Here is an 18,155-nt window from a genome sequence, read left to right as displayed (position 1 = left end):
TATTAATAATTATAGCTTGCAGATCGTCTATTTTCACAATTTTAAATTGTTTTAAAATAATAATAAAAAAAAGAACAATACAAGGACAGGCGACAATATATAGCCTATATGGTTCTGTATCAGTATATGAGTCAGTTTTAGCAGATTTCATTCTAATTGGCTAATATATGACTATATGCCTATGAATTTCATGGCCTGGGTAGGTAAACCTGGCCTGGCGGAGATATGCCCTGTTGCTATATACTATACCAACTATCTATCTATCTATCTTCAATTCATTATTATTATTATTATTATTATTATTATTGTTTTTATTATTATCTATCTATCTATCTATCTATCTATCTATCTATCTATCTATCTATCTATCTATCTATCTATCTATCTTGATAGTTAGAAATTAATTCCCATCGAAATGAGGGCTCATACACTGCCGCCTTTTTTCCTTTTTCTCCTCTCTAAATATAGCTGTTTGTATGTTACGCAATACGCACCCCCTCCACCAGGTGGAGAAAGGCATTATGGCAACAGTTCCTTGACCGTGTAATGCGCATGTGTGAAACATAGTGCCCCGGAAGTACTAAGTGCGTGACATAACCTCAACTCTATGGTCATAACGCACCATAGTTGGTCAGCGTGGTGATAACCGATATATTATAACTCTATAATTATAACGCATTACTCGTTGCGGTGAAAAACGTCTCATAAAGGAGGCAAAAGCCGTGTCATAAAGGAGGTGAAACCCGTTCCATAAAGGAGGTGAAACCCGTTCCATAAAGGAGGTGAAAACCGTTCCATAAAGGAGGTGAAAACGTGTCATAAAGGAGGTGAAACCCGTCTCACAAAGGTGGTGAAAACTGTCTGAATAATGGAGGTAAAAACAATGGAGTCTGTACGGCTGAAGATAAATGAACACATGACGTCGGTGGGAGAGGAGATATTGTGTGTTTTGGACAAACAGCACTGTGGTGCTGATGTTTGTTGTGTGAAGCTTGTCAGAGTGTTTGTGTTGGAGCGCCTCAGTGCGGCTGCAGAGTTCATGTGCAACCTCTTCCAGAGAGAGATAGAGACACTAGAAACTCTGCTGGAGAAACAAAACAAACTGCTGGACATTGATTTTGATATGGACATCGATCTACACACTGCAGGTATGTCTGATACACACACAACATCAAACTACACACTGCAGGTATGTCTATATATATATATATATATATATATATATATACGCAATAGCAATTAGCTATTTGTGCAACGGCCGGGCAAGTATCATCATTACACGGGTAATGCTTCAAATAATCTGATGTAAAGTAAAGTATTTCTTCCTGACTGTCATCTAAATAAGAAGATTAGACCGACATTATCCCATTCTTCTGCCTACACATACGTCCTAGTATGAGCGAATTCTGGCAAGGGAATCAACGTCATCGTGGAACGTTTAGAATATTTGGCGGTTCCGTTTACAAGGTTGGTGGTTGCTGCAATGAGCTACGCTGCTAGTAGAAGTCACGTGACAACAACACCACGCACACAGCACACACACCAAAAGCCACACGCAGTATGGACTGGAACTATTTTTGCAATATTGTTCTTCACAGTTTACCTCAAAGAAAGGTAGGCCGTAATCTGCTGGCTGGATCACACAAAGGGCACACTGCTGCCTATACTTGATTTGATTACTGTCACTATTAGAAGACTAATATTTGTGAGCATCTATGTTGGTGACACTTTATGTTAATTTGCTTTGCCTATTTGTTGGTGGATCACTAAGCCTCGCTTGGCTTGCATGCCTTTAGTGTTTACGCAGCTCTCAGCCAATTAATATTAGCCTACTATAGCCTGTGCTTATTTAGTAGCGTGGGATCATTCACTAACTTATTTTATAAATTTTTGTTAAAGCATTTTTCTCAGTAGCCTGAGCATTTTTGTTGTTGCACTTGGTTTATACTGGTGGTCACACACTTTTATTCCTGGTCTCACGTAACAGTTGTATTTCTGCTTTATTGTTTACTGTGACTACCTCCTTATCTGTTGCTGCTGGTAACGACTTTTATAAACGGCTTTATGTTTATTGGCCTACTATCTTTACGTATATGGCTCCTCTGCCACTGATCTCGTCGCAAGTCATGAACGCGACGATGCAGGTACTTTAAGCATTATTTTTTTTACTATCTCTGAGCACATAGGCACAGATTCCAAATCAACTGTAAATTGGTTTTGGTAATAAATAAAACCAAATAAAATGTGAATAGGCTAGGACTAGGTTCAATGGGAGTGTTGAAATTGTTCTCAGTTCTGGGGCTCTGTGTATTTGTGATACATATTGCACATCGCGCAAACTTTGCGCTTACCCGATCATCTCAGTAATAAAACAAGCACTGGGTAAATGTCAACAATGAAGCAAACCAACGTTGATCGGGATTAGAAATTTCAGGAAAAGTGGCCTGTGGCTGTGATTTCACTCAATAGACTGCTTCATCGATCGCGTCCCAAAATAAACGGATCTACAAGCTATCATTGCGTCGCAGTTCAATGTGTGGATACCTTGTAGATTTGTTGTCGTCAAGCAAGTGCGATAGAGATGCGCGGATGGGTTTTTTTGTCACCCAAATCCGCGTTAACAAGTTCATTATCCATCCGCCATCCACCCGCGGTAATTATATCATCCTATTTATAGATCCGCACCAACCGCACCAAATAATTGTTATTTTCCTGACGTTAGTTTTCTTATAAACAATGTCACTCACCACTGTCGCGATGCAGTGACTGTATACAATCCACAACCATGGTAACTACAAGCGCACGTCTTCATTCAGTTACTTTCGCTTTCAACCACTTTGTTGCCATGTCGGCTTTTTATAAGCTTTTTATAAGCGACTTTTGTTTGGCACTTGTTGTGGGCTTGTTTTCATAGACCTGGCTGCTTATTTCTATCGCAAGTTGTCGCAACCTGGCAACACTGGCCGGCTGGAAAGCAACATGTAGTGAGCGGCTATTTTGTGCCTGGTGTAAAATGACGTAATATTAAAATACTACAAACGCACACAGTGAAATGTAGTGCTTTTTAAAAGCTATTGTAGGTCTATAGATTCATATCATTAATTTAATTCCCGCATTATTTCACCCGCGGTTTATCCAATATTAATTAATCATTATATTTGATTGACCCAAATCCACCCAAACTGCGGTTAACTGCGGCAACCGCGGCTAAAACCGCGATCCGCGCATCTCTAAAGTGCGATGAAGTATAAATCAAAGGGAGGGACTACCTCCCTCCTTCTTTGGTGTTTCGTCCAGGTTTCGCTCACCACGCCCACCTGGGCAAAACACCAGAGAGAATTCCGTGACGTTACGTTGATTTCACTGGAGGCGGTGTGCTCACCATGATGCTTCAACACCGGTCAATCATTCAAAGAGACTTTTCGGGAGAATCCACACAGCTGAGATAAATCACACTAATTTGGCTAACGGAGCAAGAAGGCTAAAGAACGTAAGACGAGACCAACAACAAAGCGAAAATGTAAGTTATTTTGTCATTAAAATGTCATTACATTTATGCAAATTAACACCGAGAATACAACAGTGTGGTAGCCTAATGAAATTTAATTAAATATTTAATATTTGGACTAATGAATGATTTCATTCATTCAAACAGCCCTCAAACGTGTACTCTCTCAGGAGAAGACCACAGGGGCTCAGAACAATGAAGAGCACGATCCTAGAGGCAATGGAGACCCGCTTTGCTGAGGTAGAGGAGGAGCCACTGTACAGCCTCTCTAGTGGATCCAAGATACAAAGACAGGCAAGTACAGTAAATGAATGTACAATTTGAATTATAAACGTATAATCGTATCTATTACGTTATGAATTATTTATATCAAACCAACCATTACTCATTATTCAAGCCAATTTCTATGTTTCTTTCCTTTAAATGTAGGTCTGTTAATGGTTAGATTTTTATAGAAGTAAGGCCTGACTTAACCGTTGTGCTGTGTGGTGTGGTGTCTTGTCTTATGTTTTTCTTTGTTGTGGGTAATTGTTACATTTATCTATTTTCAGATTCTTCACAAAGTCAGACAACCTGAGGCTTGCCAAAGGATAACCTCATCCTGGAGGTGGCGAAGAGGGCTGCCAGTGAAGAGCCAGAGGCAGCAGAGCCTATGAGCAAGACACCACGTCAGGAAGCAAGCAGCAGCCTGGGCGCAGCGTCTTGGACGAGATCTTGGAAGAGAATCAGCTAGACGGGCTCGGTCCGTGAGTACATCAGCTGATGTCCAGGTACAGACCTATCTCTCAGAGCAAACCAGCCCTAGGAAAAGCAATCCTCTACACTACTGGAAAGATAATGCTTCACGGTTCCCCTCACTGGCTGCTGTTGCAACCTCTCTGTGCCCCCTGCACGTCTGTGGACAGTGAGAGACTCTTTAGTGCAGTGTCCAACGTCCTTGATGAGAAAAGGAACCGGCTCTCACCTGACAGGGTAGAGATGCTGATTTTCCTTTAAAAAAAACTCCACTTAATTAATTAACCTGGGTTCCATCTTGGAGGCAAGCCTCTCCGGTGATAAAATGGAAGAAAGAGTCATCAAAAAGGTCAATCAAAGAACACGTTTTCTGTATAGGATTAACTCTCTAGTCAGTAAGAATACCTTGAGGTTTCTCACAGGGCCCTCATCCAAGGTCATTTCGACTATGCATGCTTCTCATGGTATCACAACACCACTAAGGCCTTAAAAACAAGGCTCCAGACATCCCAAAACAAACTGGTAAGGCTACTTCTTGGCCTCAAACATACAACCCATCTAACCTCTGCTCATTTTGCTAGGGTTGGATGGCTTAGGGTTGAGGACAGAGTACAGCAACTTGCAATGGGCCTGGTCTACAAGATACACCACAACATTGGGATACCCATGTAAAATACTTCAGAAACGTAAATGAAGTCCACAATCATAACAGCAGAGGCAGCTCCACTGATCATGTTCAACCCAGATTTGACAAAAATGTGGAATTGTGGAAAAAACTGCTCTAAAAATACACCTTCAGGAGGCTGCAATTCCAAACTGGCCCCTGTCAAAGTCTTAACCTAACCCCCTCCCCCCTCCTTGAACTGTTAATTGTACATATTTCTTGTTTTTCATACCAGTAACCTGTAAGCTGATTATATGACGTTCTGCATAGTAGTGCATATCTGTCTGTTTTCTTAAATGTCATCATGATATCAGTGTGTGGGGATCTCAGTTTAAATAAGCCATTGTGCTTTTATGAGCGATCCATTTTAGAGGACCTTGTATTGTGAATTGTACTTCCATGTACTGTTTCCATGTATTTTCTAAATAAAGTATTCAATCAATGAAAGAGGTCACATTCAAGAGCTGACCGTCCCTTGATTAAAAAGAAATAAATAAAATGTGCCTTGCAATTTTATATCCATGTTTACATTTTATATTTAAATTGTGTTACTCCGGTAAGATGGAAATATAATACTTTGTTTATTCATGTTGCGTTAAGCAGCTGCTGTTCATTTCATTTTAATACTAGACTAGTTAGTCTTAAGCCTACAATTCTGCACTAAGCCAATTTGTATTTATTCATTATTATTTGTGACTGAATGTGAACTTGTAAAGCTAGTCAAGCTACCTCTTTCCAGTTTTGTTACTGCATTATCTGCACTCAATTTGTTTACATGGTTATTTTGTGGTGCACCACCCATAAGCTTTATTTTGTTTTGATCCAATGCTGATCCAACTGATCCAATGCTGCTGTGAAAAAAAGAAGCTATATCCATGTTGGATAGAATGGGTACTGTCATTTAAATAAAAAAATAACCACTCACCGCCAAAGGGGAGTCAATGGTGTTTACCGCCAAAGGGGAGAATTCTCCCCTTTTCATTATTTTTTATTATTTTGTTTTTGAATTTCTAAAATGTTTCTCAAATTTGAGTATAAATTTGGAGATATAAACATTTTTTTTAAATCCATTTACTTCAATGTTAAAAAATACACAGACAAATAATTCACATTTTTCTATAAAAAAAATATTAAAAACCCTGGCAGTGGGTGAGAACATTATGAATAAACTCTGGCAGTCAATGTGTTGTTAAAGGACAACTTGAATGTTTTTTTATTTATTTTTATGCATTGCCTAAAGATTGGAATCAGATTGGGAGCAAAAAAACGTGACATCCCTACACACAAGTAGCCAAAATAGCCGATATACTGTACAAGCTTTTGATCTGCTATTTTTGCTACTTTTTTAATTAGAATTCTGAAAAGTGACAGTTTTGGACATAAAAGGTTTCCACCTGACAGCAACAATATTATACCTACTTGTGTTATCTATTTCAGGATCATAAATCTGTTATCAAACTGATTGGTTGTTTCAAATATGAAATAAAAACATACTGCTTGCTAGATGTTCTTTTTTGTAAAAAAAAAACAATCGGAATCAATTTTGTCTGGTTCAGTTTTATACAGGAGTGTTTTATAAAGTCCGACCTATAGTCTCTATTCTCTGCTGTCAGGCAGAAACCAGCTAACCCCAACTCCAGAGTTTTATATCAAACTGGCCACATCGGTGACCGGCCCGGTCTCTGTCACAAATTCCGATTTTATGCCGGTCAAATTCATACGGCATGGGCACTGCGCAGCAACAGCATGATGGTCAAGTCGTGCGAGTCGACTCAGTAAACACTAGCAAGTAGCCTATAGTGACAGCCTACCGATGGTGCTGATTACCTTTGAAATATAAGGATACATATTGAATATATATATTATGGAATATATTATATTCCATAGCCTAGTCGATGCCGCGACTGTCGGTCCGTCAATCACAGAGAATTTAAAGGCAGTAAGTGCGTCACCAGGCTTCTCAGAGGGTCCATGCAGTTGAAGTTACTTTTACTTTTACTTTCAGTAATCTCTCAAGAACAGATTCTGCTCTGCGTTTGAATTTGTCGGTAGCCGTGTTGACAACCCGTGCGCATTGGTTACGTGTGTGTGTGTGTGTGTGTGTGTGTGTGTGTGTGTGTGTGTGTGTGTGTGTGTGTGTGTGTGTGTGTGTGTGTGTGTGTGTGTGTGTGTGTGTGTGTGTGTGTGTGTGTGTGTGTGTGTGTGTGTGTGCGTGCAATTCTCCCATGCGTGCGTGCGCACTTCTCCCATGCGTGCGTGCGCACTTCTCCCATACAGACAGAAGCTGCTCATTCCTCCTCCCTGCAGGGTTGCCTCTTGTTCCAAATAAATTACTAGGTGCCATCTGAAAGGTCCTACAGCAGGGGTCTTCAACGTTTTTCGGGCCAAGGACCCCCTAGCTGAGAAAGAGATCAAGCAGGGACCCCTTCTAAATTGTGTAAAATTGTTTCAGATTAAACCTTTTTTTATTTTATTTGGTCTGCCTACCTCTTTGCCAAAAATAGCCGATCTACAAGCTCACAATGCCTCGCAGTGAGAGGCGGTGTCAGCTTGTAGATCTGCCATTTTTGTCTGAAGTTCTCTTCCGAAAAGAGATGCTAGGGTTCAAGTGGTTAATGTAAAAAACATACTTATCATATCACACAAAGATTTGGCGGCCCCCCTGTAGTAACTCTGAGGACCCCCTAGGGGTCCCGGACACCCTGTTGAAGACCCCTGGGCTACAGTATTTAATTTTCTTCTTTTTGTAATCACTTTAGGCCTTTCGTTGCATAGTTATGGCATCAATAGTATAACCATATCATGATATTAGACTGGATATCGTCTGTGATTTTGGATATTGTACTATAGGGCATAGCAGTGGCGGCCATTTTCTGGTTCCACTTCAAAATAGTCAATGCATTTTTCCCATTGATTTTCCAAAAATATTTATATAAATTATTTTAAGCCTAGAATCAAGCCATCCAGGGTCCTGGTGAATCATGACCATAAAACGTTTGATTCTGTGAAAAAAACTTTTTCAAAACGGCAAAACAAAGGGTGTTTATTAAATATAGTATTATCATATAATTAGATATAAAATAAAATAAATCACAGAAAAAAATGTTTAATGTTCATGATTCACCAGGACCCTGGATGGCTTGATTCTAGGCTTAAATGAGTTGATATAAATATTTTTGGAAATGTCAATGGGAAAAATGCATCGACTATTTTGAAGTGGAACCAGAAAATGTCCGCCACTACTATGCCCTATTGTGATATGGCATAAGTGTTCTTTTCCTGGTTTAATCTTATTGGTACTCTGTATTGGCGAATACACAAAATTAAGTACTTGTACTCGCCCTTAAAAAAATCTAGTTAGTTGTCTAGTTCTTAGATAGAAAATCTCGGTAAAACTGCTATTGGCAGGTCAGACTTTGAAAAACCCTTGGCCGATACCGATAACCGTTTTTTAAAGATCGGTGCATTTTTATCCAATGGGGTTAGCTGGTTTCTGCCCGACAGCAATGGGCAGACTATATTATAGTCTTGACCTTATTCATGTCACATCAAAGTCCTTATTATTAAAGTCCTTATTAATGTCACATCAAAGTCCTTATTATTAAAGTCCTTATTTATGTCACACAGTCCTTATTAAAGTCCTTATTCATGTCACATCAAAGTTTATAATTCAAGTCCTTATTTATGTCATAAACTCCTTACTATTAAAGTACTTATTCATACCACATCAATCAAAGTCCTTATTAATAAAGTTTGTATCCATGTCACACCAAAGTCCTTATTATTAAAGTATTTATTGTGTTCCTTCATTCCAGACCAGTATGAGAAGTCCAGTCTGCAGGTGAAGATCAGTTCTATTAAGCAGGAACCTGACGACCACCTTAAACAGGAACCCGAAGACCACCTTGATCTTAGTAAGTTTCAAGCAATCTCTCTTTATTTATTTTATTGGAGAAAGTGGGCCGGTACTGAGGGTTTAAAGATGAACCGATATGAATCTGTCATCGATTTAAGCATTAACCATTTGACTACATTGATGCACGGACCCCTGCATCTATCTAAACGTACCGTGAATCAGACGATGGTTCGGTTGTAAAATTATTGGGTTCACTGAAGCTTTGCAGTTAATTCTACGTCAGTATTAACTAACCAGCTGCAGAAGACTCACTGATCTGACATTCACAAGTCATTACTTTCAAAATAATAGGGACTGCCTCTCATTCGTCTCTCTCAGCCTGTCTCACATTATCCAATCTGGGAACCCTTCGCCAAATGAAAAGGAAAAACAGCGCCCTCTGCTGTTTCTTACTATCTCACTTGGCTCTGGGAGGAAGTCGACGTAGCACACGTACGCAAGGAAACCGGGGTTTTGGTCTGCCTTCAGCCTTTCACTTCCGGTGGTGCGACTATGTTTTCATTCCCACTAACAATATTTACCACTTCTCCCAGAGAACATGGATCGTTTTGGTTATGAGCCCACTTGTTTCTATGATGAAAGAGCAAGTTAAAATGTGAATATCTTTCCGTGGTTTTGTCTGCTCCGAGGACGCTATTGTTAAATGAGTTTCGGTTTGTTTCTAGTGGGGAAGGATCGGCAGACACGTAAATCCCGCCCACTACATTTGATTGGGTAAAGCGCGGCCTGCTTCCTGATCTGAAGGCACGCCCACTTGTAGGCCAGTGCGTACGCGATATGACGAACCCCCCCGACAGATTCAAACGCAGAGCATAATCTGTTCTTGAGAGATTACACATTATCTGACAGTGCAATGTAACAAACAACGGCCACACTATTTACAGCACAGAGCGCAGTCAGCACACTGTCAAATACCATTTTTGGAAGATGTAATCTGTTGATACTTTGTCCAGCCACAACTCTGCACTGAGGTACTGCAGTGGAGGTACTAGACTCAAAACCTTTTATAGATTCTCATTGTATCTTTTTCCTAGACTTCCTGTACGTCCCTGTGTGTAAAGAGGAGGTTTCACCAGAAGAGGAGCAGAGCTCCAGTCTGGTCCAGGAGGAACCACAACCTCCACAGCTCAAAGAGGAACATGAGGAGCTACTTGAAAGACCAGAAGAGGCTGGTGGGTCAATGCTGAAATTACTAGCATTTAAAAGTGAAGATAATGATGAAAACAGAGAGACAGAGCCTGTAGCCAGCACCTCAACTGAACACATGAAAACACAAGTTGATGTAGAGGACTGTGAAACATCACAACCAACTAGTGTTGACCAGCTCCTCTCTTCACACTGTTCTGAATCAGACACTGAAGACAGTGATGAGTGGGAGGAGACTAGGGGAGATCAGTCAGCTTTAAACACACTGAAATCACAAAACACACAGAATGTGGGAGGACAGCCTAAGCGGTCCCAGGACCTGAAATCATCGAAACAAACTAACCCCATGAGGAGTCACACAGGGAAGAAAAGTTTTAGTTGTACAGAGTGTGGCAAAATGTTTAATCAAAAGCGAAATCTGAAGGTACACACAATGATTCACACAGGCGAAAAGCCCTTTTCTTGTACTGTTTGTTGTAACAGCTTTGCTCTTAAAAGTACTCTAAACAGACACATGAGGACTCATACAGGCGAAAAGCCCTTTTCTTGTACAGTATGTGGTAAAGGCTTTGTTAGCCAAAGTAATCTAAAAACACACACGATGACTCATACAGGTGAAAGGCCCTTTTCTTGTACAGTTTGTGGTAAAGGCTATATTGTAATGGATAATCTTAAAACACACATGATGACTCATACAGGTGAAAAGCCCTTTTCTTGTACAGTATGTGGTAAAGGCTGTGTTAGGACAAGTAATCTAAAAGGACACATGAGGACTCATACAGGCGAAAAGCCCTTTTATTGTACAGTATGTGGTAAAGGCTTTGTTAGCACAAGTAATCTTAAAACACACACAAGGACTCATACAGGTGAAAAGTCATTTTCTTGTACAGTTTGTGGTAAATGCTTTGCTGCAAAGGATAAACTTAAAAGACACATGAGGACTCATACAGGGTGAAAGCCTTTTAGTGGAAGTTAGTCACTCACAGACACATACAATATAAAACCATTCAGTCTAATCCAGGATGACAATGAGAAGGATGCTAAAGTAGAGGAATCACATAATCGGACAATATCAACATGACTGAATAAAATAAAGTTAACATTAATAGTATCTTGTGTTTGGCTTTTTGTTTAACTTGTGTATTGATCTTATTTTCTATTCAATGTGATGGAATTTCACATTTTATTATTCCCTCCAACTCATAGGTTATTATTGGTAGAACAATCTGAAAATCAGTGTCCACAGTTGACAGGATAAAAAAGTCATGTTCATTATTTTAATCATTAATGTACAATGCAATAATTATTATGTCCATTGATATGAATGCAATAATGGTGCAGTAAAGTGCTGACAAGCTGCTGGGTTTGTGTAGCTGTTCACTTTGTGTTGACGTTAGAGATGCTCCGATTACGATTTTTGCTTCTTTTTTAATTCACACTTGCTTTATATTCTGATGTAACCAGCATTGAAAAAAATAAACGTTGTTGAAATAAGACACTTTGTTGCTGTTATTTCTAACCTTTGATTGCCTTTCTACAAAACCATATTTGAAAGACATGTCTTTGAAATAACGGCAAATTGTATGTCCTTCTCCAACACTTTGTAAAACTCCCAGACCGGTGACGCCATTGTTGTTGTGTTTTCACCACAGTCACTCTTTCGCCACTGCCACACCCCCTTAGGAAACTTGGGAGCCAATGAAGTTTCATAATATTGGGATACAGCCATGCACTCTATAAAATTCTCTATATTATAAACGTCATCTGATCGGCCCGTTTTGATCGTTTTTTTTATAACTCGATAATAATAACGATAGAGGCTTTATCGGCCGATTGAAATCGGTTGCCAATCGATCGGAGCATCTCTACCTATGAATTAAAATAGTCCTTAAAAGAACGTCATCCTTTAAGGGTAAGGTCCTATCTTTTGTGATGTTTATGTTTTGATTTCGTTATTGTTTGGGGGGTTTAAATGTTTGTTTTCATTTTGATGTAATGTGATTGATTGATTGACGGGTCTGTGAATGACTGACGCACCATATAATGTGCGGAAGTTGCCGGCCCTCGGGGGGGGGGGGCGGGGGGACGACAGACCGACGGGGAGTCTATGGGAGACCTGGTCCAGTTTGATTATTTATTTATCTAGTCCTCTAAAGCTATAGGTGGAAAATTGCAAAGGCCACATTGACTGTCTGTTATAATCACCGTTTAAAGGGAAGAGCCGCGGGACATTGTTCTGACTGGTGAGACTGTTTTATATTTTATTTATATCCAGCGTGGATATACTTTTGTTTTCTCCGTGGAGATCTGAGCATTCCCTTGGATTGTACCGCTTCTGGAGTGGATTGGATTTATTTTGGATTAACGTTTTTTCTGCTGTTTTGGGAGCGTTTGGGAGACGCTACACGGAACGATATTGGAACAATAGGAGCGTGGTGCGAACGTGCACGAGACGCGGACTTTACCGTAGGCCGCTTCATGATCTGTGAATATTTGGACAATGCATGTATTATTTTCCTGTCATTGATTTAAGTAGATATAGGGTTAAACTTGACCACAACTTTTGTGCTTTATTTCTGGCTGTGTTTATCTGCTGTTTATTTATTGAAGTGCGCTGCTTGCAGCCTAATCAATTGTATCTGTAGAGATCATTCACAACCCGACCTCGCGCCAACCACAAAAGAACAGGATGTATTTACCCAAATGTAATGGATGACCAAAACATGTCTGTAAAGACAGTGTTGATAGCTTGTTTCTTAATGAGAAATTATTTTAGGCTACATTTAAAATTGTTTATTTGAATAATTTCTAATGGTTTTATATACATTTATGAAGTTTATATTTTGTTTGTCCTTAATGTTAGACAATTGGAACAGTCACAACAGTCAAACTGAGAACATTTAAATGTATGCGGCAAACCTTTTTGGAAAGTGTGTGCATGCAGTGTCCTCAATCTCTCTCTGCGTGTGTGTGTAGAGCACGGGCTGCCCCGTGACACCTCTATTGTTTGTTTAAAATCTGTTAAATTAGATGTATTTAAAATAGTATTTGAAGAACAAACTGCAAGGTTATTGTTAAATGTTATTTTGCACATTTTGACAAAATACATTCTTGAATGATAATCTGTTTCATGCCATGGGCTTATTATGGATGTCTGGTGTAATACAGTATTTGACCATGCAGGCATATCTCATTTATGTACTTCGACTCAAGTACAGTTGCTGAGTGCTTTGTCAACCAGTGTTTGTGTTTGCATGTGAAAGATTACAAATACTTTAACAAGACAACGAAGACATACAGACGGTCTCTGTCATAAATTCCGATTTTATGCCGGTCAAATTCGTACGGCATGGGCACTGCGCAGCAACAGCATGATGGTCAAGTCGTGCGAGTCGACTCAGTAAACATTAGCAAGTAGCCTATAGTGACAGCAGATGGTGCTGATTACCTTTGAAATATAAGGATACATATATTGAATATATATATTATGGAATATATTATATTCCATAGCGTAGTCAATGCCGCGACTGTCGGTCGGTCAATCACAGATAATTTAAAGGCAGTAAGTGCGTCACCAGGCTTCTCAGAGGGTACAGATTCTGCTCTGTGTTTGAATTTGTCAGTAGCCGTGTTGACAACCCGTGCGCATTGGTTACAATTGGGCGTGTGTGTGTGTGTGTGTGTGTGTGTGCGTGCGTGTGTGCAATTCTCCCATGCGTGCGTGCGCACTTCTCCCATGCGTGCGTGCGCACTTCTCCCATACAGACAGAAGCTGCTCATTCCTCCTCCCTGCAGGGTTGCCTCTTGTTCCAAATAAATTACTAGGCGCCATCTGAAAAGTCCTACAGCAGGGGTCTTCAACGTTTTTCGGGCCAAGGACCCCCTAGCTGAGAAAGAGATCAAGCAGGGACCCCTTCTATATTGTGTAAAATTGTTTCAGATTAAACCTTTTTTTATTTTATTTGGTCTGCCTACCTCTTTGCCAAAAATAGCCGATCTACAAGCTCACAATGCCTCGCAGTGAGAGGCGGTGTCAGCTTGTAGATCTGCCATTTTTGTCTGAAGTTCTCTTCCGAAAAGAGATGCTAGGGTTCAAGTGGTTAATGTAAAAAACATACTTATCATATCACACAAAGATTTGGCGGCCCCCCTGTAGTAACTCTGAGGACCCCCTAGGGGTCCCAGACACCCTGTTGAAGACCCCTGGGCTACAGTATTAAATGTTCTTCTTTTGTAATCACTTTAGGCCTTTCGTTGCATAGTTAAGGCATCAATAGTATAACCATATCATGATATTAGACTGGATATCGTCTGTGATTTTGGATATTGTACTACAGGGCATAGCAGTGGCGGCCATTTTCTGGTTCCACTTCAAAATAGTCATTTTTCCCATTGATTTTCCAAAAATATTTATATAAATTATTTTAAGCCTATAATAAAAAAAAAAAATTATGGTCATGATTCACCAGGACCCTGGATGGCTTGATTCTAGGCTTAAATGAATTGATATAAATATTTTTGGAAATGTCAATGGGAAAAATGCATCGACTATTTTGAAGTGGAACCAGAAAATGGCCGCCACTACTATGCCCTATTGTGATATGGCATAAGTGTTATTTTCCTGGTTTAATCTTATTGGTACTCTGTATTGGCGAATACACAAAATTAAGTACTTGTACTCGGCCTTAAAAAAATCTAGTTAGTTGTCTAGTTCTTAGATAGAAAATCTGGGTAAAACCGGTATTGGCAGGTCAGACTTTGAAAAATCCTTGGCCGATACCGATAACCGTTTTTGAAAGATCGGTGCATTTCTATCCAATGGGGTTAGCTGGTTTCTGCCCGACAGCAATGGGCAGACTACTACAACGGGTAGACTATATTATAGTCTTGACCTTATTCATTTCACATCAAAGTCCTTATTATTAAAATCCTTATTAATCAAAGTCCTTATTATTAAAGTCCTTATTTATTTCACATCTAAGTCCTTATTATTAAAATCCTTATTAATGTCACATCAAAGTCCTTATTATTAAAGTCCTTATGTATGTCACACAGTCCTTATTAAAGTCCTTATTCATGTCACATCAAAGTTTGTATAATTCAAGTCCTTATTTATGTCACAAACTCCTTACTATTAAAGTACTTATTCATACCACATCAATCAAAGTCCTTATTAATAAAGTTTGTATCCATGTCACACCAAAGTCCTTATTTATCCTTTTTCATGTCATAAAGTCCTTATTATTAAAGTATTTATTGTATTCCTTCATTCCAGACCAGTATGAGGAGTCCAGTCTGCAGGTGAAGATCAGTTCTCCAACCAGTTTCTTTCTCCAGACTGTTTCTATTAAGCAGGAACCTGAAGACCACCTTAAAGAGGAACCCGAAGACCACCTTGATCTTAGTAAGTTTCAAGCAATCTCTCTTTAATAATTTTATTGGAGAAAGTGGGCCGGTACTGAGGGTTTTAAGATGAACCGATATGAATCTGTCATCGATTTAAGCATTAACCATTTGACTACATTGATGCATGGACCCCTGCATCTATCTAAACGTACCGTGAATCAGACGATGGTTCGGTTGTAAAATTATTATTGGGTTCACTGAAGCTTTGCAGTTAATTCTACGTCAGTATTAACTAACCAGCTGCAGAAGACTCACTGATCTGACTTTCACAAGTCATTACTTTCAAAATAATAGGGACTGCCTCTCATTCGTCTCTCTCAGCCGGTCTCACATTATCCAATCTGGGAACCCCTCGCCAAATGAAAAGGAAAAACAGCGCCCTCTGCTGTTTCTTACTATCTCACTTGGCTCTGGGAGGAAGTCGACGTAGCACACGTACGCAAGGAAACCGGGGTTTTGGTCTGCCTTCAGCCTTTCACTTCCGGTGGTGCGACTATGTTTTCATTCCCACTAACAATATTTACCACTTCTCCCTGAGAACATGGATCGTTTTGGTTATAAGCCCACTTGTTTCTATGATGAAAGAGCAAGTTAAAATGTGAATATCTTTCCGTGGTTTTGTCTGCTCCGAGGACGCTAAATGAGTTTCGGTTTGTTTCTAGTGGGGAAGGATCGGCAGACACGTAAATCCCGCCCACTACATTTGATTGGGTAAAGCGCGGCCTGCTTCCTGATCTGAAGGCACGCCCACTTGTAGGCCAGTGCGTACGTGATATGACGAACCCCCCCGACAGATTCAAACGCAGAGCAGAATCTGTTCTTGAGAGATTACACATTATCTGACAGTGCAATGTAACAAACAACGGCCACACTATTTACAGCACAGAGCGCAGTCAGCACACTGTCAAATACCATTTTTGGAAGATGTAATCTGTTGATACTTTGTCCAGCCACAACTCTGCACTGAGGTACTGCAGTGGAGGTACTAGACTCAAAACCTTTTATAGATTCTCATTGTATCTTTTTCCTAGACTTCCTGTACGTCCCTGTGTGTAAAGAGGAGGTTTCACCAGAAGAGGAGCAGAGCTCCAGTCTGGTCCAGGAGGAACCACAACCTCCACAGCTCAAAGAGGAACATGAGGAGCTACTTGAAAGACCAGAAGAGGCTGGTGGGTCAATGCTGAAATTACTAGCATTTAAAAGTGAAGATAATGATGTAAACAGAGAGACAGAGTCTGACAGAGCCGTCAGGGTGACCAGACATCCGGGTTTCGCCGGGATTGTCCCGTTTTCAAGCTGTGTGTCCCGAGTTCCGACACATATCTCTAAAACACTAATATGTCCCGGTTTTCAGCATTCACTACAAAGTTTTACCGACAGAATTACAATAATAATAGTTGTTTGCAGTGGTTCCATTGGCGTTTATCATGTTATTTTCTTGTAAACATGCTCACCTAACCCAATCAGAAAACATGAACAAATGCATTGTGTGTCTGAATTCAACGCTGAGTCGTTGCCAGGATGCAACAACTATGTGTACACATGTGCGTGTGCATGGACGTGCATGAATGGGAGATCGTGACTAACGTACGTATTGATTAAGGGTCCCGGTTTGAGGGGCTGAATATAAGCTCACCCTTGCTACACCGTTCCCATGTGAATCCTGAGATCTACATGATTCTCACTCTTTTATTATTGCGGCTGTGTTTCCCTTTTTTACATATCGTTGCTGTCAGGCAGAAACCTTGTATCTCCATATTTTAACATATTTATGTTTTTTTTGTAAATGAATGCCTTTATTCATCATATTACAGTGTCACACAAAAGTATCATAAATCTGTTATCGAACAGAAAACAGATCTCATTTTGAGATTAGATTTATAATTGTTAAAAAGCACATTCTGGTTGATAATATAAATCAATTTAGTCTGGTTCGGTTTTATACAGGAGTGTTTGGCTGCTTTTAAAGTTTAATATGATAAATGTTTTTTGTTGTTGCTTTTTACCCCCTTTTCTCCCCAATTTAGTCGTTATGCCAATTGATAAGTATTGAGAATCGGTTCCAAGTAGGAACCGACTAAGAAATGGCGGGTACCGGGTGGGTACCCATAAAAGTGTTTTACTTTCGTTCCTGCATATCGGTTCCTAGACGCCCTGATATCCGTTCAAACAAAGGCTTCATGATGACAAGCTGACTATCTGTCAGGACCTGTCTAACTTACATGACTACGTCACACATTCATGTTGCACTTTGCGCACACACACGCACACGCACACCGCGCAACGTGTTTAGATGCGAGCGAGCAACAGGCATGCTGTGAAATATGGACCGTGGCAAACGTTCTAAAGTGTGGCTTCACTATAAAAGAAAACCTGATGAAATGGGAAAGTGCCATATATGTGGACAGTTAATTAGTTAATTAAGACAGGTTGCACGTCTAATATGACGAAACGTTTAAGACAGCATGTTATTCATCTGAAAGAGTTGTACAGTGTTTGATATGTCTCCGACCAATATGTCTCAGACACAAACTGGCGCTCGCCAGTCAACAACAGCAACACCAGCAAGTGCTACTAGTAGCAACATTAGCACCTCACCAACAGCCCCTGTAAATGAATGTCCTAATTCACACAAAAGTAGTGAAAGTAGCCGATCTACAATGAATTAGAATTCTGAAAATTAACAGTTTGGACATCAGAGGTGTCCACCTGACAGCAACAATATTATATGCCTACTTGTCTATTTCAGGATTATAAATATGTTATCGGACTGATTGGCT

The 18,155-nt window shown here is 39.9% G+C and overlaps 1 protein-coding gene across 1 annotated transcript; it reads left to right on the top strand.

Moving 5' to 3' along the window:
- Positions 1 to 901: 901 nt before the first annotated feature.
- Positions 902 to 17,953, top strand: LOC308103007 (uncharacterized protein; the record flags this gene model as incomplete). Its single annotated transcript, XM_080452859.1, has 4 exons — positions 902 to 1,148; positions 8,723 to 8,821; positions 9,858 to 9,995; positions 17,901 to 17,953. The coding sequence occupies exons 1-4, from the start codon at positions 917 to 919 to the stop codon at positions 17,951 to 17,953; spliced, it is 522 nt and encodes a 173-aa protein (XP_080308985.1). The 5' UTR covers positions 902 to 916.
- Positions 17,954 to 18,155: the final 202 nt, after the last annotated feature.

The sequence above is a fragment of the Gymnoscopelus braueri genome (assembly GCF_963280865.1).
Source record: "Gymnoscopelus braueri genome assembly, chromosome: 16".
NCBI classification, from domain to species: domain Eukaryota; kingdom Metazoa; phylum Chordata; class Actinopteri; order Myctophiformes; family Myctophidae; genus Gymnoscopelus; species Gymnoscopelus braueri.
The sequence above is the reverse complement of the archived record's forward strand: the minus strand, read 5'-3'. Positions and strand labels throughout refer to the sequence as shown.